The sequence below is a fragment of the Marmota marmota genome, unplaced genomic scaffold (assembly GCF_001458135.2).
Source record: "Marmota marmota marmota unplaced genomic scaffold, marMar, whole genome shotgun sequence".
Taxonomy (NCBI): domain Eukaryota; kingdom Metazoa; phylum Chordata; class Mammalia; order Rodentia; family Sciuridae; genus Marmota; species Marmota marmota.
In genome coordinates, this window is record NW_026000229.1 from 17,871,215 (window position 1) to 17,896,049 (window position 24,835).

Here is a 24,835-nt window from a genome sequence, read left to right on the forward strand (position 1 = left end):
TTTCCCTAGGTTGCTTTTCTCCATGTTACTTCTTCTAATATACAATGTATTTTCTTGTTCATTTATTGGCCCTTCTCCTCTTATGATAAACTCCATGAGGTCAGAGGTTTTTTTAGTCATTGATGTATACCCAGTGCCTTGCATTGGCATTGACACTGTCTGGCATCAAATATATTCTCAAGAATAATTTTTTGGAAGGCAGGCACAGTGGTGCACACCTATAATCCCACAGAGGCTGAGGCAAGAGGAACACAAGTTTATGGCCAGTCTCAGCAACTTAGGGAGACCATACCTTTAAAAAAAAAAAAAAAAAGATTAAAAGGGCTGGGGATGTAGCTCCGTGCTAAAGTGCCCCTGGGTTCAATCCCAAATACCCTAAAAAAAAAAATAAAAAATAAACAAGGCTGGGGATGTCGCTCAATGGTAAGTGCCCTTGGGTTCACTCTCCAGGACCAAAAAAAGAAAAGAAAAGAAAAAGAGAAAAAGAAGATTATGTTTTAAAAGGAAGGAAGGAATCTACACAAGTTAAAGAAGACTCAATATTTTCAGGCTGGAAATATCAATCCCTTCATTTTGAACTATGTAGTAAAGTACGGATCCTCAAATACAAAGGATTATTAATGTTTCACATTACCAAATCATAATTCAAATCTAACTAGGGGAAATGATACAGCAAACAACTTACTTTAAAAGTCTGTAATAAGCAAATCGGAACATTTCTTGGATAATGACTGAAACCAACACTCCGAAGATTAGCACATATTTCTGTGTTGGTCCATCTTTGTTCTCAGTAATGTGGCTTGCTATGAACCATAAAAGGGATGAAAGGAGTAGAGACACCAACCAGAAGAAAGCTCTGAAAATCAGGGAAAAAAATTATAAACATAAGGATTAATAATGATTTTAAATGGGGACCAGGAGCCTGACTGGGAAGGAACAGATATCCTGAATTTTAAATAAGAAATCCTCATAAAGCGGTACTCTGGATCAATTGTTCTTAATGGTGCATTGTCTGTGGTGAGACAAACATGTGATCTAAGAGGAAAGTGAGGTTTGCCCAACAAGTGACCCTATTATGTGCAAGTGCATCTGCAAACTCTACCTACCAAAGACTACCTGACAGGAACCCTTGTTACTCTCTTTTCTTCCTAATGCTCTGCTCATTGATGTGTCAAAACCATAAAACATACAACTTTGTGACTATTGCAATTTTCATATCCTTCAAATCTGCCAGAAATTGAGGACTCAATGTTCAGATATCCGCAAAGATGTGTTTTCCAGGGAGGGAAAAAAAGTCTACACTCTATTAATAGAGTAATTGGTGAAAATCCAGAGGGTGAAAATCTAGATCAGTTATTTCCAAGCTTGGTTCTTACAACACTCCTGGGGATTTTAATGATCACAGCGAGCTTTACAAATGGGTTAACCCAAATCTCTTGTTTTTAAAACGACACATGTGATATAGCACTTTCAATACAGTTGCAGGAGGCAACTGTAAATAAAATAAAGGAACCATTGGCTTTGCCAGTAAGATTTGTAGGGGAAGGCAGACGTGGCATGAACCAGTGAGAGCGGTCAGGCAGGTTAAAAATGAGATTATGACCACGTTCACCACCAGAGTTCGGTATTTACCAAGCCCCCAAAAGGAGATGCATGATCAGGTGCTCCTGTGTTTTCATAAATTTCCAACCTTTCGCTGCACACACACCTGAATCACCTAGGGAGCTTTAGAGAAAAAAAAAAAAAAAAGAGCCTGAGCTCGAATCCCACACCTTAGACATTCTGGTTCAGTGGATCTAAGGTTGGGAGTGGGCATCAGTATATTTTAAAGTCCCCAGGTGTCTCTAGTTGCTGAAGGGCGAGAACTACTGTGCTAGGCAGTAAAGGCTATTTAACCGTCAGTGATTACAGATGCCTTTGAGAATTTTAGAAAATTAGAGACTACCTCTCCAGAAAAATTAAGGTGCCTATAGGAACTTATCCAAATTTTTTTTCTCATAATTTTAGTGGCTTCATAGCCCACTAAGGCCCACCCACGGATTTGCGATGCCTCCCATGCATCAGGGGGTTCTGAGACCCACAATGTGAACCCCTTCTTCAGAACCCGCAGCTGAGGTCTCCGGGCTCTGGGGGTTTTTTTCCCCACAGGCCCTGGAGGAGGGCAAAGAGCCTCAGGGGTCCCGGGTCTTGGTTCCCTGGTCTCAACCCTCCTCCGATCCAAAACCTAGCAAGGTCGACTCGTTTGATGGGGACGCTGAGGGTCGCGGGTGCCCCAGGCGGGGGAGGGGGACCCCAGCGTCTGGGTCTGCTAGCGCAACCGCCTCACCCGGCGATGAGGAAGATGACGCGCAACGGCTCGATGGCGATGGTGAAGACGTAGAGGGCAAGCGCAGGCCCGAAGGCAATGAAGGTGCAACCGAAGAACACGGCCGCCGTCATGGCGACCGCGGAAGCCAGCCTGGGGGCCCGGCAGGGACCAGAGAAGCGCCCGGCGCCGTCAGAGCTGGGGCCGGGGCNAAAAAAAAAAAAAAAAAAAAAAAAAAAAGAAGAAGAAGAAGAAAGAGAAGGAAGGGGCTGGGAATAGACTGGAATAGACTGTGATCCCCAGTCTATTCACAGCCATGCTTGTCTTTCTCTACCTTCTTTCTTAGGGTTTCTGTCTCTTGCATCACCTTAAAAAAAAAAAAAAAAGTCAGTAATGAGTACTACTACTTGCAAGCTGAGGCTGAATTTACTATCCCCTTGAAGGGCACACCCACAACGACCAAACTCTTTTCACCAGGCCCTACTTCCTAAAGAACTCACCATCTTTCAATAACACCGTCATTTGGAGACCAAGCCTTCAATACATGAGATTTTGGAGGACATTTAAGACCCAAAGCATAACAAAAATATTTTTATGGGGGGAAGTCTCATATATCCCTGGAGTTAATATTGAAAAACCTATCTTTTTTCCAGCACTGAGGGTGGAATTCAGGATCTCATGCATTGCTAGGCAATGTGTTCTATCAGTGAGCTACCTTCCCAGTCCTTTTAATGCACTTATTCTATTGAGGCAGGGTCTTGCTAAGTTACCTTTCTGCCTTTGCCTCCCAAGTAAGCAAAATTTTGAGGGCAAAAAATTGAAGGAGGAGAGAGGGCTTACTCAGTTTGTCAATACTCAGCAAAAGCATTCTGGGTTAAAAATATTAAAAGAAAATCCTCTTGTATTTAATAAAAATTACATATAGTATAAGACATTTAACACAGATTAATATAGTATGAAGTATTTAACAAAGGTTAAAACAGTCTAAATACCAGAATAAAACTTCTCTTTTTCTTGCTGCCCTAAACAAGGTATTTATGGATTTACTTAATACCTTTCTTTAAATTAAAAAGTGAAGAAAAATACTTCTAAATTACCTTTAGTTCCTAAATTATATTTAGCTCACTTTGGTGGCATGTTGATTTTTAATGATTACTGAAGTTCACTGATTCAAGATTTATTAAACATTTACTATGTGCTGGGAGCCCTTACTGGATGGACACTGTCCCCCCTCCCATACCATCTTCAGAAGCTATAAGACTTGGACACTGACTAACTGGGAATCTAGATAGATGATGGTAATATTTATTACCATGTAGAAGCAACAGGTCTCTCTTCATAGGATTGGAATTGCTGCTAGGAGTTGTTAGGAAGCATAGAAGATAAAGTTGAATTTCAGTTTCAGAAATGTAGTTTGATATACCTGTAGTGAATCAAAGGGCAGATGTCCAGTAAGACATCTGGGCCTATGAAAAGAGGCTGGCACTAGAAATACACATTTTAAAGCTGAATTAACTCTCTATAGCTGCTGTACTGAATGACCATAAACTTAGGGGAGTAGAGCAGCACAAATGTATTATAGTTCTGCAGATTTTCAGGATGAGTTTTATAGGCTAAGATCAAGGCACTGGGACAGGCTGGGCTTTACAGGGAAATCCTTTTCCTTACTTTTTCTAGATCCTAGAGGCTGTCCAGGCTCCTTGACTCATGGCCCTGCATCCCTGTGCTTCCATCATCACTTAACTATTTTCTAAGTCTGATACTTCCTGTTTCCCTCTTATAAGAATGGCCCCTAGGTTACACTGGGCCCACTTAGATCATCCAGGATAATCTCTCGTCATCTCACATCTCAAGATCTTTAACTTGATCACATCTTCAAAGTATCTTGCTATATACAATATCAGTTACAGATTCCAGGGATTAGAGTATGAACATCATCTGTGGGGAGGGAAGGGCATTATTTGGCCTTTTTATAGGAGATATGAAAAAGGAAGAAATTACGCTGGAAGAGTGAGGATCAGAAGAATATTATCACTGAAGCTGGGAGAAGGGAACATTTTTAGGAGGGAATGGTATACTAGTCAAGTGCTGCCAAGAACTTAGCTAAGACAAGGGCTGAAAATTGTCCACTACTTCTATAACTAGGCTGTTGTAAGCACGACATCAGTGAAGTGGTGGGGACAGCAGCTAACCTGGAGTAGGTTAATTAAAAAAAAAAAAATGAAGATAGTAAATATAGACAATTCTTTGAAAAAGCCTAATTATAACAAGCCAATGAGAAAAAAGAATAGTAGGGCATGGGGCAATGGAGTAGGCTGGTCAGTGACATTTACATGCAGAGAAGAAAGGTATAAGACAGCTTAAGAGTTTTTAAGTATAAGAAAAGGGGGCTACTGGTTCCCTTAAAAGCAGGGAATCAAGAGAAGAGAAAGAAAGAGGAGCCCAGGGAAGAAAGATCCCCTTTGCCACCCAAGAGGAAGGAGTGGGATGAAGGTGGACTATAGATCAGGGAGAGAGAGGAGGCTAAGTGCTTTGCAAAATGATGCTTTGCTCTGAGAGGGGGAGGTAAAAGATCTGTCTACCAGTAGGAAGCTTGACAAAATAGCGAAGGTTTAAAATAGTTGTGGGATGAAAACATGAACAAATGACAGAACACAGTTGGTATGATCAGACTGATTTTTCTCAGTGAAAACAAAACTACAGAAGTTACAAATTCTCTACAAATTTACAAGGATTAAGAAGGGAAGCATGATCAGTTTATAGCTACAGGTTCTACAACAGAATGACTTCAGTATATCCTGAATTAAGTATGAGCTGAAGGTTTGGCAATTTTTCTAAATCTTTAAGCAACTCAATGATACATAAGGTTTGCTAAAATATCAAAACTAGCAAATTTGCAGAAACGTTTTTAAAATGTGCAATCCACTTCAGTGAGTCATAAATATTTTCATTATGTAGTTTTTATTTTTAGACGAACATTATTATAAAAAAAAGTTCACCTGGAATAAAACCCATTTAAAAAAAAAACACACACACACATACACAGCATCAGTATCAGTACACAGTTAATGAATTGGCTTAAACAAGATTAACCACATGACAGGTCTACTTTATCTTCAGGAGCTTTTCCACATTAAGCCATTGGAGCAAAATTAAAATATGTTTAAACATATACAGTAGGATAATTCTATGAAAAAAATAGATCCCATTAAGGGCATGATTTTAGTCAAACAGTTTATGGTATTTTTTCAAAAGACTGCAGCATCAACTGCAAACAAAATAAAACCATCTGTAAGGCCATAGGAATGAACTATCATGATTAAATTCACATTTTTAAAAAAAGGTAAGAAAATGAAAGAAGAAGTTCTATCAGTTCTTGGCAATAAGAAATGCAATTGCATACAGCACACACATTTCAATAAATGAAGCAAAAATCTAAAAATATCCCTAAAGTAACTGTTTGCTAATTTTCATTTCTGTATACTTTATTTCAATCTTTTTCATAGTGAACTTGACCCCTAATAATTTTACTAGTCTTAAAAAAAGACTAATCTTACTGTAAAATTTTGCTAGAATTTTAAATTTTATTAGCATACCTTATCTTTCTAGGTCCCACTATATTAGGGATTTCATTTTTAGACATTCCTCTCCACCCCTGGATATAACGAGAAGGAAAAAGGATTGTCTTTTATGTTAAAAAAAAAAATCTAAAAAACCTGATTGCAGAAACAAGTGCTCAAAATTTGAGATAAGTAAACCAACATAATGAAATGTGGCTTAAGATTTTTAGGCTTAGAAGCTCATCTTTAAAGATTAAAACTAAATTTATAAAGGAATCTAAGTCATACACTTGAAAAGAGGGCCTGCTTAAAATATATCACTTCTTGATCATAAGAAAACCTTATAAGCCTTAATACAGATTCTCAGCATTCAGAACTGGTAAAATGGAGTTAAAAATTCTTACTTAGAAATTTTTGCAAAAATGTATCTATATTGCACGGCTAAATTTATTAATGGACACAGGGTGATAATACTTTTTTTAACATTATTGGATATGACATGTATGTTCTATTCTAAACTAAGCTATCATCTACTTTTTCTAGGAATACCTTCAGCTCAAAACAAAGCAAAACATGTCATCTAAAGTTGGATGCTTAAAGGCTGGGTCACCATTTCTCTACTGGGTATTAGAATTCTAGTTAGCTAAATGAGGTATAATTAAAAAATAGTCCTTCAAAGAAAAGAGTAAAGTCTTCTGAAATTTTATAACAAAGACTGCACAAAAATGTTCATGTAAATAGTAAGAAACCCTGCAGCACCTACTAACCAATGCACAGGTAGATTATTTTATCATAATTTGTTGGAAGTAAAATATAGCTAAAATAAGTTCCCAGTGAAACATTTTACAATCAACTGATTTACATGCTACTTAGTTACAGCATATTTTCATTGTCTGATGCCCTCAGACTCTATTTGAAAAGGTCTTCTAGTCCAATCATTGTCAAACTTAGCACATTGATAATAAAGTGCAGCCACTGAACCACTAATACTGCTGCAAAAATCTTTATGTACCTTATCTTAAGACCACAAATATGTTCACAAAACAAAAACAAACAAACAAACAAAAACCCCCTAGATTTCTTCAGTTTCAGCAGGGAACAGACAATTATCTGTTACTAAATTCATCTACAAATAGAAAAAATAATGCACTATATGTACATTATTAAGCAAAGTGGAACATTTATTGGGTCATTTTACCATGCAGAAAGTGAGTTTCCTATGGTCTTAGCTCAAATTATATACAATTTAGCAAAGCTAAATGTAAGAAAATAGCAAGGACAATTTATTTTTATATAACAGAGCATATACTCCCAGTTTGCTGCTACTTCAAAGAGCACTAATAGGCTCATCTAACTTTTACAGGCTCTTTCAAAAGGAAGTTCATGGAGACTAGTTATTAACCCAGAGAAGACAAAATAAGAATGAAGAAATACAACAAAAGCAAAGCATTCTGTTAAAAAATAATAATAAAAGCTAACCACAGAATATGTCAGTTTTGGTTTGCAGACAACCCCTGAGATAGAAACCAAAGTGTTAAGACACCAAATAGTCAGAGGTAAAAAACTAAGAGAATTACATTCATTCATGGTGTCATAGCACTTGCCTTTTAGAAATTATTTTGTTACCATCCAGAAAGCTTAACTGCTTGAATATCTTTTATTCAGAAAATTAGTAAATATAAGATGCTTCTAAGAAATTGTTTTTTCTTTTTAAAAATGTATCTAAATTTGAAGATGGTAGACTTACAATCAACTTGCAATCATAGACTTATTGATTATACTGGGACACTAACAGGTAACTATTAACAAACAAACAAAACAACTAAGGAGGCTGATATTTGTCAACAGTAAGTTTAGAATATCACCAAAAATTGCTCTGGCATATTTGAAGCCACTGAATTATTTCTAAGTTTTCAAACATGGAATAAAGGCTGACTGGTCTAAGCACAGAAATGACATATCTTAATTTGAATCAGAATTCTCTGTGGTAACAAACAATCCAATCCATTTCCATTTCCAGTTTCCATTCTTAACTACCTAGCATTATAGCAGCCTTTATAGGCATAACAGGAAGAACAGTTATTAACAGAATTCAATTCCATAGTCACCTCTTTATTATCCCTTCCTGTGTTAAGACACTGAAGGCTACAAAAGCAACAATGACATTATGATCTGAATTTGGCACATAAGTTAACATTAAAAACCATCTTATGTGATGGCTACATCTACAAAAGGAATACCAGTACCAGTGTTTGGTGAGAAAGGCAACTAAGCTTTTGGTTGGCTTTGGTCCAAATAACTAGACCAAGTTCTATAACAATGAACCTAAACAGATGGAGCTGGGTTCTACACCTTCAACAACTGTTTTAAAAGTGAAGCCTTCATCATATTTTCTCTTAATGAAAAGGCAAAATTTTTCTGAGATGATGCACTAAGTGTAATTACTTTTAACTTTTTAAAAACCCCAAAATAGAACCAAAAATCATTATTGTCACCATTACTAAGAACTATCTCTTAAATTTCTATTGACAAGTTCTTCTCTCTCCCTACAGGTATGCTTTCTGCCAACTATAATCTAAATCTAAGTTAATCTTGCAGACAGGGATTATGGTAGAAATTTGGTATTAACTAGTAAGCTAAGGGGCAAACCTAAGAAAAATTATATTATATATATTCTGATGTGACACAACCACAGTTAGATGCTAAAATAAAACCCTAAATTATGCATTTCTCTCCCTATGTAAAATCTCAGCTCAAGAAGTTCACAAATAGAATCAGACAACAATGGTCAAATTTGTTACTAGTTTTAGATAACTAAGTAATTACAATAAGTCCAACATGGGAAAGAACAGCAAATACAAACCCCAGGAAAAATGAGATTATGGTGATTTCCAAATGCAGTTTCCATAAGATCAGGCAGAGGTAATGAATTTAAAAAGTGATTCATTCAGCTATCCAGACTCTGGCAAAAAGATCAAGAATGAAACAAAGATCTTAACAATCTGAAGAAAGCTACTGTGGCTGCTGCTGAACAAGTAGGCATTTTTATGACTTTCTAAAATAAATTTGATCATAATTTAATGATTCTTATTTAAGAAAATCACAAATCAAAGCCCTTAAACAAATGCTACCAATACAATATTTGGCCCTATGAACCAGACCAAGTGTCCTTTAATTTTAGTCTGTCAACCTCTGCTTAATATTCTGTCGTCTTTTAAACAACCCCAAATTTGTCTTGAACTTCATGCCACAAAAGTGTGCAAGTATGAGTCTAAGGTGTACAGTAATAAGAAAAGGCTAATACTGATGTGCAAAGTGAAAAAGAAAGATAGCAGCTTTTGCAACAGGCAATAAAAGAAAGAAAAAACCAGCAAGGTCCTGCATGTGTCTCCACTTCATTGCTTCCATGTATGATAAAAAGGAGCCTATTCTTTTGCTAGGCCACGAGGCTGGATCCACTTGGCATTCTGTGTTGGGAGGTCTAAGTTCAGTGGGTGCTCTCAGCAGCAGCCAGGCAGTGTGACTCTGAGGCCGGGTGACCTGTGCTTTCAGAAAAGCAGGAAAGGGCCTTCTAGGTATGCTGCAGTCTCTCAAAAAGAAAGAGTTCATCAAAGCAGCGAACAACGGAAGAAACTGGTCTTCTTGGATCGGTTTTCTGTTATTTTCACTGGCCCACCTGCCCCTGATGAATTGCTGTCATTCTAAAAAACAGAAGACAAAGTTACCAAGGAAATGAAAGTTTCATGTTTTTACCCCCAATTACTTAAAAATAAAAATAAACCATACTATGTGAAATGTACATTCTAGTGAAATGTGTACTCTACTATCTGAATTAGAAAGGGAACTAGTTAAGCTCCAGTGTCATCCTTTTCTTTGGAAATGGTGAATAAAAAGAGAAAAATGTTCTTGGGATAGCACTTCTATTTTAATAATATATTAGGTAGGAAAGTCAAATTTCCAATTCAAAGAAATTATAACCAATGGAGTATAACATTTCAAGGATAGTGATAGAAACAATATTCAGATTCTAGTGTAGAAAATCCTGTTAGATGTAAGAACAGCTGGTAATATAAGGTGTACAATTAGAGTCAGGAATGGTTAAAACAAACTTTCAAGGCTTTCCTAATGATTAATCACTGAGATAGTTTCAAATTTAAGCAAACATCAAAATCATATAAATATCTGTCACATGAAGGTGAACTAGATAATTTTATGGGAAAAATATAATTTGTGCCATTAGTATTTTCATTATTCCAATTAAAATTCAATTAAAGACAGCTTCAGTGCAGGAATAAGTATCCTAAAGAAATGGAAAGAAATCAAAGTCCAACCAGATGAATATGTGAGTCAGGAAAAAGTGAGCTTAATGTGAATATGTTATAATCATGCTCAAACTTATCATCAAATGCCAAATTAAAAAATCCACATAATAGAAATAGAAATTATAAGTGATACAAACCATTTTTCTGTTGAGTTTTGTCATTATATCTCGTGCAAGTGTAAAAAATGCCTAAAGGTAAAACAAAAAATTTCATTATTATATATTCATAATATGTTTCAAAATAGAAATGGAATTTTTGAAAAGTATTTCATTATAAATATATTACTTTAGAGTTTTTGAGAAAAGAGCATAATTGTAATCATAGTATGCACATTAATGTTCCATGTTCTTTACAATTATATCATAAACATTTCAAACTGTCTTTCATTCATTCATTAAATATTTTTTTGCATGTAAGATCTGATACAAGTTATGAATAGCTTCCTCAGTACATCAAGAACAAGGCAGATGTGCTGATGTGCAAAGTGAAAAAGAAAGATAGCAGCACCCCCACCTTCCCCAGAGCAGGTCACAGTGCCTGGTCTAAGGAGATGCAATTATTGTTTAATGAGTGAATGAATAATTATGTAGTACTCTAGCTCTAATATCTATCTTTGCAAAAATCTCTATCTCTAATTTCTGACTGTTAACAGTATGTACAATCTTCTGTGTCTTATCACTTTATATTATCTATTGACCCATACCAAGTATTTTTTAAGCCTGTCATCACTTTTTGTTTCTGCAGTCAAGAACTCCTACAGTTTCTTCAATTGTTCCCCTGCTAAACGCACTGCTATGTCAGCCTCATTGTTTCCAGCCACTCCTGATCCCCAAAAACTGTTTAGGAAAAGTATTATTTGCAATCCAATTAAACAAAACTACTAGTGATACTCATGATCAGTATCTCAATGTCACAATGGTTACATATAAGTAAGTTTCTAAGAAAGCTCATCTTAGTTTTTTTTTTTTTTTTTTTTTTTTTAATAGTTGTAGATGGACAGCGTGCCTTTATTTTGATATGTGGTGCTAAGGATTGAACCCAGGGCTTCACAGTTGCTAGTCAAGAGCTCTGCCACTGAGCTACGCTCCAGGCCTCATCTTAGTTTTTATGAGGCTAACCACACTAATTTAAAGCTTTGGGGAAATTGCTAACTTCTCTAGAACACCTGGCTTGAATAAGCAGCTTAAGCAACTCTTCATTCTATACTTCCATAACTCAATGCTCCCTCTAAGCCATAGCTGTGATCAGGGTGCAAGCACTAAAAGAGACCAGGCCTGCTTCATTAAGCCAGGGTACAGAGATCATCCTGTGTGAGTGATCCTACAGGGCCATCACAGTGAGCAAGCTTTTCTGTTTCTACCATTCATGCTGAGCTAAAGTAAGAGACTGCCCTCTTTCTTGTAGAGGGAAATCCTTTTGTGGCAAGCAGAAGGAAGCATTTTTCTGCTTAACTATGCTTGTATAAATAAATCAGTAGAGACTTCCTGTTTCCCAATACCCATTAGCCAACCTGAAAAGATGAGTGTCAGTTATTTAAAACAAAGAAAATGTTCTGATCAGTGTCCACTGGCAAATAAAGTCACTTAAGTCTTGAGTTTTACCCTTCATGTTATGACAGTGAATAACCTAAGAAATTAAATGTTGAGGAGGCCAAACATCAGTATTAAGTGAATTATTTATTAACACATATTACATGTATTATTTTTATGATCAGTTCCAAAAAATTTTTTTAAACAAATATTGGTAATTCTGCCCTTGGTAAAGAAAACCTATTCTTAGAAGACTTTAAAAGATGTGATTTTCTTCAACAGCTAACTTAATAAAAATTCATTAAAGCTACTCTCTGACAAACTATCTTATTTCTATCTAAGTCATAATATTACAATGTATTGTGCTTAACCTACTTCACTGTGTACAAAAAGGGAATCTGTTCAATAAAATAGCAGTTTTATTCTCTCTTGGGATAATACAGACATGAAAGTAATTTAACTTGTCTGCTACAGGCTACTACAAGGTGACATGAATGATGACACATGAGCAAAAGACACCTCTTGGCCTGCTAGTCCAGAATTTCCAGCTTCCCAAAGGATTACACTGAACTTAAACTAAACTTCTATTTCCTATTTGGTAAATTTTAATTGACAATCTTAAAAAAAAAAAAAAAATCTATGTGAGGTCTGGATGTTAGAAATTCAGCCACCCAAATTCCATGTGAAAGTCACAGTGCACAATATGGAGATATGCTCACAAAAGGCTTTTTCACTTGGTCAGAAAACATCAAGACTTTGAGAATCAATCACTTGAATGTGGGCACATAAAGCATTGGTGCCATTACCAAACATTTTCTTCTTACCTCTTCTACATTTGTACTGGATTTTGCACTGGTCTCCAAGAATTTAATCCCATAGTCAATTGCTAACTGAAAGGCAAACAGAAACCTTAAATCCAGTGAAAGTGACTTGAACATATTTATATTTTATAGGTTTTTCAAAGTCCCCAAAATAGGTTATCAATTACAGAACTCCTGTTGTTCTCAAATTTCTTTGCTTTCTTCTATTTCATTTGAAATTTAATAATTTAACTTAATAGTAAATGTGGCATAACTTTCATTTAAAACGCAATGCCAGTACTTCTCTTTGTTCTACTGAACTTTTGGTACAGACAAGAAAAATTATGAGATGAATTCCCACTCCTACCATTTAACTTGGGATTCATTTATCCTTTATGTTTTCTACAAAGGTACAATTCTCCAAATCACTTTTTTTAAAATTATTTTTTAAGTTGTTGATAGACCTTTCTCTCTCTCTCTCTCTCTCTGTTTATTTATATGTGGTGCTGAGGATCAAACCCAATGCCTCACACATGTCAGGCAAGTGCACTACTACTAAGCCCCAGCCCCAGCCCTCCAAGTCACTTTTAATTATTTTTAAATGAACTGGTTTATACTATTGATTTAGAAGAATTGTGAATTCTTCCATACTTCCATCTACTCTCAAAGAGTTCCCCAGTTCATTTACCACACTAAAATTAAGTGAATGTTTTTAGGGGAAAAGTGTGCAGTCAGATTAAAAAACTAAATGCATTTTGCATGTATCCCTGAAGAAAAAGGATAAAGCAAAATTCCAGGATTCAAAAAGGGAAACCTCTTAAGTTAATTTAGAAAATGCCATAGAATTAAAAAGCTACAAAATATAAATTTTTGCTTTATAGGACACTAAACAGAAAAGCCTACAAATGACATATCTGTAGCTTGAGCAGTTACAAAAAGTTTATTCATAATGGCCTAAATCCAGTGTATGATAGAATATTCTTAGAAAATAAACTGGAAAATGATTATTGAAACTCTACTTATCCTTTTTTTTTTTTTCCCCTCCAAATTGTTTTAACTTCAAAACTGGGTTTTTCACACAGATCTGGAAGAAACAGCCTGAACTCTAAGCTGCAGAAAATCTTAAAAAGGATCAATTTGTATCTCCCAGAAAACACTAGCAAATTCTTTAGGAATGAGTCATGATGACACAGTATAAGGAGTTGGATCCGAATACTAATTCACACCATTCAAGTATGGATTACATCTCTTTGTTGCTGACTCCATTCTAAAGAATTAAAACACATATTTTAAAAACTTAGATCAATAATTAAATAATATTAAGAAAATGAAGACTTAATGTAAGTATATTCCAACTTTTATTCAATTCAAATTTACCTTCTCCCCTCTCTCTTTTGACACTTGTCTTTTGTCATTCATATCACATTTGTTACCAAGGATCATTCTTTCAACATCTGAAGAGGCATGCTGCAAGAAGAAAATAGTACACTATAAAAACAGCCTGAGAAAAATCACAGCTATTCAACAGGAAAATCCTAACCTGTCAGAAACACATCAATGTATTTAATAATAAGACAAATAATCTTTCATTCAACACAAGGCCTGATTCAGAGAAGAGTTAAAGATGGGAGGAGGGGAATGCTACAGCTTAGAGCCTTGCAGAGCCTATATAAACTCCTTCCCCATAGGTTCCCAGTCATCATTCTCATGGCTTTTTGTACATAAAGACATGGGGTGGGAGTGGGCGGTAAGCGCGGGGAGGGGGGACCAAGCAAGACAGAAAAACATGATAGTGATCCAGTGGAGAAATATTTTGGATTCCGAACTATTTAAAAAATAAATTTATGTGGATTAATATAAATGTGTACAAAGTTATTTCAGAGTACGATTTCTGAAATGTCAAAGTATTCTGGAATTAAGCGAAATTTTAAATACCTTCATTTAACATGGAGAAAATGAAGGGGAAAAGTTGCTAGAGTAAAAATATAGTTTAGCTAGTCACACAGCAGGTAGAATTGATAAAACTGGGAATTAGATGTCCTAATTCTGATTCTCCTTTTTAAAGGCTGTGCAAACACTGGCGAGTCACTTCCTTCTGGCCTCAGTTTCTATATGAATAAAATGGGGACTAGGATAAAATTATTTCCAAGATCTGGCCCAAGTTTAAAATTCTGTGAAATTGCTCCTCTGTCTACAACCCACAGCAGTCAGACTGGCAGCACCAGAGATCTTCATGGAGTGCAGAGAGAAGGACTAGCCTTCCTATGCCCTACATCTCTCTCAGCAGCCTGGCTGCCTCAGAGAGAGACAGAGAGGGCCTTATATAGTAAGCACTCACCAGGACTCCTCTCCAATTTCATCATTCTCTTTCCATACATACCTCTTCAATGTTTCTTATCCAGTTTTTAATGTTGTCAAAGGATTTTTCATTTGTGATGTCATACACCAGCATAATTCCCTATAAGAGGAAACAAAGGTTTTTATATAGTACTTCATATATTTAAAGTTATAGTATATAATGTCAATGTACTCCTACCCTCCAGAAACCTTTTTTTCCTTTTTTCTTTAAAAAGGGATTCATAATGTATTTGAAAAGTACAGAGAAAAATAAATTCTTCCATTGCTTCACCTTGTAAATAAATACTCTTTATCTTCATTGTTAACCTTTAATAAATTAGTGATTGTGGTAAAGGTAATACACCTCTTCTACCTGACCTCACATGATAACAATCAGCACCAACTGGAACTGAGGCAAGTTTAAGTTAAAACAAAGGTAAATTGAAAGGAGGAGGTAATCACTTCCATTCCAAGTAGAAATCATCTTGCTTCTTAGTTCTCCACTAAGAATGAGACTACACTGCTTTACATTTTTTATATAGGTTGATCAAAATGTCATCATTTATTCTAAGTAAATTATCGACACTTAAAATATAATGCATTTGTTATGCAGGTGTAATGAAAGGCCCTGTCATCACATTGTTAAAGATCCCACATCTGGTATTTCTAAAAGGTTCATCTAACATTTGCAAGTTAACAAGTCCATAATCTATATCCTCAGACCACTTTTTGATTCTACATGCTAGATTTGCTCACCATTCAACAAATATTTAGTGAGCATCCACTATATGCCTAATATAATAATACTAGGTGCTAATAGCAATGAATAAGATAGTCAAGTTCCCTTCCTCTTGGGGATGGCTAGCAAAGAAAACAGACAATGAACCAATAATTATACAATTAATTATAATTTTGATAGCTGCTATGAAGAAGCATGAGGAGCTCTAAGCTCACATGACAGGGATGTAATCTTAAGCTGGATGAAAAGCTGGAATAGTTAGAGATTCTCTGATAAAATGACATTAAAGCCAAGGTCTGAGGACTGAATAGACTTACACTAGGAACAAGGGGTTAGGGATAGGGTGAAGACAGGAAGCCCATGGATACCTGGGGCAAATAGCAGAAATAAAAATATCTCACTGGAATGGAAGGCCCAGAGCCCACTGGAGGGAAAGAAAGACAGCTGGGCAACAATGCATAGATGTACTGAGAATAGGGCACAAGATGAGGCCAAAGATGTAGACAGGGCTAGAAGTTCCTTAGGTAACAATGTCTAGACATCAGTCATTACATTATCTCCTTCAGTCACCAAAAACTAAACTAAGTAAAATATCAGATTGTTTCAGTCCCCTCCTGAATCTTTTGTTGGGCTCTATGAGCTCAACTGTTCAACCTTCAAAGACTCTAAGCGTATTGAATTTCATCATAATTCAAGGCTTCAACTTGGGCTCGGTTTGGGCATAATTCATTTACTTAGCTGTTTTTTGGGGGTGTGGAGGGTGTGGGGGGGTTAGACCCAGCATTCTATCACTTAACTATACCTCTAGCCTCTGGCTTAGGCCTAAAAGCCAGAGATAAAGCCCTGATTTGGGCCTGAGATTCTAGGCATGGTTCAGTACACCTTTGCTTCTCAGTTGCCTTATTCACCACTGTATTCCCAGCACCACACATGACTTGCCCAGAGTCAAGCAATATAAACGCACTGAAGAGATGAGGCATTTTAGAGTGGAAAATAACCAAGTGATGAAGTTATGATAACATGGATAAGGCCAGAATATAGCAAAGAAAGACCTGGCAGTAAAGATTCACCAGATTCTAAGTCTCAAAGAGTCTTGGATCATTCAATTACTTCCTGACCAGCTGGTAAAATGTTGGTCAAGGAGACACCAGAGAAATGAGCCATAAGCAGGGGATTGGGGGGAGGAGGTTGTGAGAGATAAGGGATGATGGCAGCAGGGCTGAGTGACAAAGGGGTCAAGAAATAGACACTAAGTCATGGGGCCTGTGGTCTACTGAGATTGTCATGAGGTATTAATAAAAGGGAAAAAAATCTCAAAAATATATGAACACCTCAGAATGCAGAAGAGTTCTAGAATATCTACAAGCTAATTGCCTGATTATTATGAAGACCAATGGCAAAATATAGTTATTAAACCTAACATATCACCCGAAAACCTTTTAAAATATCTTGTTTTCACATTTAAAAAAATTATTTTCTCTCACTGATTCCAGCTTGACTCATATAATAAGAGTAAATGAATATTCATGTTTTACTTTCACCTCAAGAGTTATAAAACCCTAAAACACACTTACCATGGCTCCTCTATAGTATGCTGTTGTGATTGTTCGGAATCTTTCCTGACCTGCTGTGTCCCTAAAATTTGAAACAAAAGAGAGAGCAGTTTTAAAAGTCATCACAGCATCACTGAGGAGAGGCCTCACGCTGGAGGAGATGGAATTCTGGTTTTCTCATAGTGAAGTGGTCGCAAGGGAGAGGAGAATGAGACACAAAGAGAGCCCACTGTGCATCTGTGAGTTGGAGGCAGTGGCGGCCACAGGAGCCTGTCAGAAGCTCAAATGACTTGGAGGAAAACCTTGGACCCTGCTGATAAAAGCAGCAACAGAAAAATACACAGGTCCTGCTAGGAACTGGCACAGTCAAACACATGTGGGAGGGAACAGGGAATAGTTTTCAATTCTTAGACTCTCAGAGGTAGCAATAATCCTTCTTATAAGTGTTTAATGATTAAGGCATTTTCCTTTCTTGACTGAACGTGTGACTTCTGTACAAAGCAAACAATTGAACTAGATTTACTACTGTGTGCATTCTGCTCAGCAGAGCATAATAAAATAGATCTCCCCCAAAACATTTTCAGCAGTGGAGTCCATGATTACACGGGAGCCTGAAGCTCAACACATCATTCTTGATGATGTTTTCAAAGACTTTCAAACATGAACACTTCAAAGTTATATAAGCTTTCACATATTCTTGTTTTTTGTCTGGTGGCACACCATTAAAATATATTCTGATGGGCCAGGGTATAGCTTGGTGGTAGAGTGCTTGCCTATTATATGCATGGTCCTGTGGTTCAATGAATGCTCAGCACTATGGTGGGACAGACAGATGACAGACACACACACACACACACACACACACACACTCACACACACACAGTTATTATTAGTAGTAATCCTATAAAAGAAGTCAAATTTTCTTAATATTTGTGAAATCAATATTCTCATATTTGCTACTTACAGCCAGAACTAATTTGCTCCCTGTGCTACTCAAACTAAATTGTACAATTTAATTGGAAGGGAGAAAGAGGCATTTGTGGAAATACATGAAGAACCAAGGGAAATATAGTAAATGAAAAACAATAAATACCTTAACATTTATATATACCTTACAAAATACTTTCACATTGTGCTCACATGATGCCCATTACAGCCCAGCATGTGTGAAAGTATTACATCATCCTCATTTGCAAAAGCGGATACAGGCTCAGGAAGGCTGGGGACTCATCTCTGCCACTAAAAAAGCTTGAATAAGACTCAAGCATTTTAGGCCTCAGCTGTACAGCACAGGGCCAAGTTTCACATCAATGCCTGATAAGCCCTATCTTGTCATTCTTTCACTGATTAGATACTCAGGGCACTTGTTTTGCATAAAGCAAACAAATCATGGGGGCAAAAGATGTCAAGCATTTTTGAGCAGGTTAACCATATTTTCTTTACATACACTACTAATTTAGAAACAGCTTTGCAGTAAGGATGGAAAAGAAACCCTGCTACACTAAATGTAGGTTGTGAAGTCTGAATGGAGACTATTTTTCTGCTAAGAGTAATAATAGTTCAGGGCCATGATGTTTTGGCTACTATATTAGTTCATTTTGTATTACTATAACAAAATACCTAAGGCAGGTCATCTCATAAGGAAAAAGAGATTCACTGATTCATTAGACTTGGGATATAGTTCAGTGGTAGAGAACTTGCCTAGCATGTATAAGGCCCTGGGTTCATCTTTAGCACTACAGNGGGGGGGGTCACGTGCGCAAGCCCAAGTGAGGTAGCTTTATTTAGCTCACAGTTTTGGAGGCTCAAAAAACACTATTTCAGCTCTAGTGACAGTCCCCTTAGCTGCATCATATCATGGAGGATGGTAGTAAAGGGAACACTTCAGGAGGAAGGGACTGTGCATCTCAAGACAGGAAAACAGAGTGAGTCAGGGGTCAGGCTCAGGATTTCCTGACAAATTGCTTTTGTGAGAACTCACTCCAGGAGACCAGTATTCCCTTTTTGTGGGCAATGCCCCAAGTAACCTAAGGTCCTCCCCCTAGGACCCACATCTTAAAGGTTCCACATTTTCTCCCAGTCACACTTGGGAACAAGCTTCCAACACATGGATCCCTGGGAGACAAACTGCATCTAAACCACTGTAGCTATTCTATACTAGGTTCTAATTAGCCAATCACCCACGGACTCTGAGAAACATTCCTTATTGCTATGATCAGGACTGCCTACCACAGAATCAGAAATTCTTTTTATTGCCCTCTTTAAAAATTATTTTTATATCTTTAAAATATTTTTTCTTACTAAACACCAATAGAGGAAAAGGGCAGCCTATGGGAACCTTCACAGTATTTTCTAATGAAACATACTGGGAACCACTAGATTAGCCTACTACATGAAGTTGACACCATGCTCCAGGACATTTGGATGGTTGTCCCAGCATTATCACTAACCCAGCAATATGCCCCCTCAGATTAACTTAACCACTCCAAACCCTAGTCTCCTCCTCAGTTAAAGAAGGGCTGGAGGTGTGCTTCAATAAAATATTCTAGTTCTATCCTAGTTCGGAGATTCAAAGGAGAAAAAGAAAAACTGAGGGGCATCTGGGTTGGTTCTACAGTTTAGCTATTGTGAATTGTACTACTATAAACATTGATGTGGCTGTGTCCTGTAGTATGCTGTTTTTAGTCTTTTGGGTATAGACAGAGGAGAAGGATAGCTGGGTCAAATAGTGGTTCCATTCCCAGTTTTCCAAGGAATCTCCATCCTACTTTCCATATTGGCTACACCAATTTGAGGTCCCACCAGCAATGTATGAGTGTGCCTTTTCCCCCACATCCTCGCCAACACTTATTGTTGTTTGTCTTCATAATAGCTGCCATTCTGACTGGAGTAAGATGATATCTTAAGAGTAGTTTTGATTTGCATTTCACTAATTGCTAGAGATGATAAACACTTTTTCATAAATTTGTTGATTGATTGTATATCCTCTTCTGAGAAATGTCTGTTCAGGTCCTTGGCCCATTTACTGATTGGGTTGTTTTTTTGGTGCTTAGCTTTTTGAGTTCTTTATATACCCTAGAGATTAGTGTTCTATCTGACGTGTGAGGTGTAAAAATAAAGCTGATATGTATTACAGGATGAAGTTATGAAGTCTGAAGTGTTTCAAAACCTGAAACTCAAAATGTTCCAAAATCTGAAATCCCAAATTTCAAAAAAACAAAACAACAAAGAAACTTATATGTGCCAACATACAAGTGCAAAATTCCACACATTAAATTTTGTTTCATGTACAAAATTATTAAAAACATAGTATAAAATGAAACCTTTTGTAGGAGGTGGGGCCTAGTAGGAGGTCCTTGCATCATTGGGAGAATCCCTTGACAGGGACTGTGGGACCCTGAACACTTCCCTGCTCTTGCTTCCTGGCTCACAAAGTGATCGGTTTGCTTTTTACCATGTGCTCCCTGACACTGCCATCTGGTACCCTCTGGATGGCAACTAATGGGTCTGCCTGATCTTTGAATGCAATCTCCAAAACTGTGAGCCAAAATAAACCTTTTCTCTTTATAAGTTAATTGTCTCAGATATTTTATTATAGTGACATAAAGGTAATAAAGAAGGGAAGCAATAAGCCCAAAGTCCTTGATTTAGAGACACTGTGGCTAGAGCCTAGCTCTGTATTTTTTGTTCAGGGTTTGTACTACTTGACATTTTGCCTTATTTGATTTCATAGTTGTAATAACTGCAATGAATAAGTAAAATACATGTTTTAGGATTTAGTTTCCTCCTGCATAAAATTAGAGCTTGGGAAGAATGAGCTCCCAGATCTCTTCTGGCTATCAGAGTTAACTGTATCATGCTTCGCCTTCCCACTCTTACTGAAGATACCTTTGAAGGATGCTAAGTACTTACCCATCTCCCCTTGGTTCAATAAAGAAAAGATCTTTTGGCTATCATAAGATGCCTTTAAACCATTATAACTCACATTTTAATTCCCACTCTCAATTCCCAATTAAAATAGAAACTGTGTGTGTGTGTGTGTGTGTGTGTGGTTTTTTCCCCCCACCTCCGGTACTTACCATATCTGAAGCTTAATTTTCTTTCCATCTAGTTCTATCGTTCTGATTTTAAAATCAATTCCTGCCAGAAAAACAAAGAAGGATATGCTAAGTTTCTTCAAATCGAATCCAAGTCTTATTAGGAAGAGGACAAAGATTTCTATTGAAAAGAAAGCTCTCCAACGCACTGGAAAATGTGAGCACAGAGAGGGTGTGAATGGTATGTTTCCTCTGAATACAGGCTGAAGAAAGGAATGCTAATTACTCTGCAAAGAATTCCCACACATGTTAAATGCAACGTATTATATGCCTCATTATTTTGACACAAATGGACCACATTCTGCAAAGTTACATAATTTAGATAGAGAACATGCCATATTTTCTACTTCCTGAAATACATTTAATAGCAATGTTTCTTACCCCTCAACCCCCATCCTTTCCTAAAGAAGGCCATGGGACCTCTCTAAAATGTCTCTCTTCATCTTTTTTCATTTCTTTCTTTGGAACCTGCAACTAAGAAGAAACAAAACAAAACAGCCTATTTGATGGCAGGGGAGGGAAGCCGGCATTTTATACAGTTGGCAAGCATTTTATATACATTTTAATAAACGTCCCCATAGATTACTGCTTAGAAGTAAAAAGTCAGAATGGTTTTTAGCCCTGGCTGAACTTCAGAATTATTTGCATAACTTAAACAAATAAACAAACACAAAAAGAAAAAAGAAAAACAAACAAAAAAATACCTCATAACTAGGCCTGCCTCCTTCCCCAAATTCTGAGATTCTGTCTTAACATATTAAGAGTAGTTTTGATTTGCATTTCTCTAATTGCAAATAATTGTAACAAATAATTGAGTCTTAGGCAATCATAGCAGCCAAGCTTTAGTCAAATCAGGTTTCATTAAGGCAAATGCCAAGTTTTAATCCATCAAGCTATCTCTGTACCTTGCTTCTGTTTTCTGTATGTCACTTCCCCTTTGTAGTCTCAGATTCTGTCTTAACATATTAAGGGTGGAACCTGGGCACTAGCATTTTTAAAGCTTTCCAGATGATTTTTAACCTGAAGCCAGAGTTATGAAATGCTCAACAGAGCCTGATAGATGCCATGTGAAAGTCCTTTGGGGCTCTGACACTTCAAAAGTTCAACCCCTCCCTCATATACTTCCCCTCATTCTGGTAGCTCAAAACTTATTTATGGATTTCTACTACAAAAAACCACACAGCCACAGCCTTTAACAATTATCAGCATGCTCTGTCATATTTTAGGAATTAGCTTTCCGAGCAGATCATCTGGTGAATACAATCCAGTAGCAATTTGCTAAATGCTTATCATCTGGCTACTCAGCTTTGTTTTAGATTTTTCTATTCTTTTGCATTCTGCACAGTGGTTTCTAAGACATTTTGAAAAAAACAAACAAACAAACATGTAAATGATGTGTCTTCTAGATTATTTTGAACACTAACTGCATTTGAGGTGAGGGCCTTCAATAGGTATGTTCCTTAATCTAGAGACTGAAAATACTCAAAGAGGCTGCTTCTCATCTCCAGCTTTAAATACCACAGGCTTAAACCAATCGGATTCCCCCCACTTCTTCTCTTAGTGGTACTTTTCCCTTAGAGAGCCTTTTTAGGTACTCTTGTAAATCCTGACAAAGACAAAAATCACACTCAGGCTAATCTAAAAAGTCGCCTCTTAATCATTCATTCCCCTCACTGATAACCATGGACTAACAAATACAATCCGATACCCAATATCCCCAGGTTACATGGTTCACATTACTTCTAAGGTACCTCCCTCAGTACTGCAGTATCAGCGGTGGTGACAAAAATTTACTTCCACAGCATAAATGTTATTGCTAGAATCCCACAGAATTTATTGTTACCATCACTAATTTCAGACTGAATAAGCAATGATTTTTATTGTGATTCATCTTTTTTTACATACCTCCAAATCTGGTGTAATAAAAGACCCTCTTAGAGACCCTCCTCTACCCTTACCTCCTTTTGGTGGCAACAAGAACAGTGCTCAACACATGGGAGGCACTCAAATAAATGTTTCTTAACACCATTTAACTGTACACTTAAAAACTGCCAAGTGCAAATTTTATGATATGTTTTTTCTTAAAGCATAAGTATTTTTAAAATTTTTTTTTTTTAGTTGTAGAGAGTTACAATATCTTTATTTATTTTTATGTGGTGCTGAGGATCGAACCCAGTGCATCATACGTTCAGGGCAAGCACTCTACCACTGAGCTACAGCCCCAGTCCATGATATGTGTTTTTTTTAACCTTCTTAAATCAAACTAAATTTGGCCTGAAAAAGCCTCCTTTCTAGTAGTCCTTGTATCTGAAACTGCAACCTAATTCAGTACTAAACAAACTGAAAAACCTAACTTAGGATTTTGCTTTGTAACAAATTGAGTCTTAGGCAATCATAGCAGCCAAGCTTTAGTCAAATCAGGTTTCATTAAGGCAAATGCCAAGTTTTAATCCATCATGCTATCTCTGTACCTTGCTTCTGTTTTCTGTATGTCACTTCCCTTTTGTAGTCCCAGTCTCAATGAACCTGTCCCTGGTTCTAGGAGTCGCCAAATTCATCACCTGCTCTTTACTCAATTAAACTCCATTAAGTTTAATTTGTCTAAAGTTTTTCTTTTAACAAAACCACCAAGAAAGGAGGAAATCATAACTTTCAACATGTCTAGAGCATACCTGAAGAATAACTTAAAGGACAAATGTCCAACATTCATCATTAACATAGCTCATTCACATTTTAAGTAAAAGATTATATATATAAATCAAAATGCCTGTTCAAGTCAGACAAGGTGGTGCACACCTGTAATTCCAGCTACTTGGGTGGCTGAGTAGAAGAATCACAAGTTCAAGGCCAGCTTAGGCAATTTAGTGAACTCTGTTTCAAAATAATATAAAAGATCTATAAATGTATGTAACTCACTGATAGAGTGCTTGCCTAGCATGTGCAAAGCTCTGGGTTGTTCAATCCCCAGTGCTGGAGGAAAAAGAAAAAAAAGTATGTTCAGATTAACACTTACCTTATTCTGACTTATTAAAATGGTACTTCCAGGTCGTTCAAGGTTGATTTGCCCATAGTTGAGGAATCAAAGGCAACTACTTTACTACCTTCATTCAATGAAGTCATTTTGAGGTTCCCTTAAAGTCTCACTCTCCATTTCAGAAATTTTCTCCTGACCTATTTTACTTATTTACTTTTATATTTGTTAAAAGTATTGCCTTTCTGTTATTTGAGGAATTTCTAAAAGATGGTAATATTTAACTATCTTTACACTAGTCAGAGCTTTAATATTTGTAAGTGTGAACTATGGCATTTAGATTTTTTTATTTATGCTGCTTTCAAGATCTAGTCGACAAACAAGTGCTGTCGAGCACAAGTCAAGTTAGCAAATATGGAAGAAAGCAAACAGGAACCTAAAAGAGGTACCATTTTCACAATGAAGGAATTTCACTAAAAATGGAACATATTAAGATTATTGAAAAGCATTGAACTGGAAAGTCAAAAGGCTTAGATTATAGGTTAGGTCCCCATCACTGACAATTTGGGGACAGATTATTTAACTGCTTTATACCTCTGTATCCCCATCCATAAAAAGGGAT

General features: G+C 36.6%; 2 protein-coding genes across 4 annotated transcripts in view; both read right to left on the bottom strand.

Moving 5' to 3' along the window:
- Aph1b (aph-1 homolog B, gamma-secretase subunit) overlaps positions 1–2,508 on the bottom strand; it is a 57,619-nt gene extending 55,111 nt beyond the window's left edge. For all 3 annotated transcript variants that reach the window (XM_048793696.1, XM_015480571.2, XM_048793695.1), the window contains exons 1-2: positions 2,327–2,508; positions 686–856 (exon numbers count right to left, since the gene is read on the bottom strand). In XM_048793696.1, the coding sequence (XP_048649653.1) occupies positions 686–856; positions 2,327–2,439 (284 nt within the window). In that variant the 5' untranslated portion in view covers positions 2,440–2,508. The remainder of the gene's footprint in view (positions 1–685; positions 857–2,326) is intronic.
- Positions 2,509–7,021: 4,513 nt separating this feature from the next.
- On the bottom strand, positions 7,022–24,362 carry Rab8b (RAB8B, member RAS oncogene family). The gene is made up of 8 exons (XM_015480572.2): positions 24,282–24,362; positions 21,225–21,460; positions 17,167–17,227; positions 14,897–14,974; positions 13,894–13,983; positions 12,541–12,606; positions 10,325–10,375; positions 7,022–9,566 (listed from the first exon to the last, which is right to left on the bottom strand). Exons 1-8 carry the CDS (start codon positions 24,360–24,362, stop codon positions 9,474–9,476), a joined length of 756 nt encoding a protein of 251 aa, XP_015336058.2. The 3' UTR covers positions 7,022–9,473.
- Between the last annotated feature and the right edge of the window lie 473 nt (positions 24,363–24,835).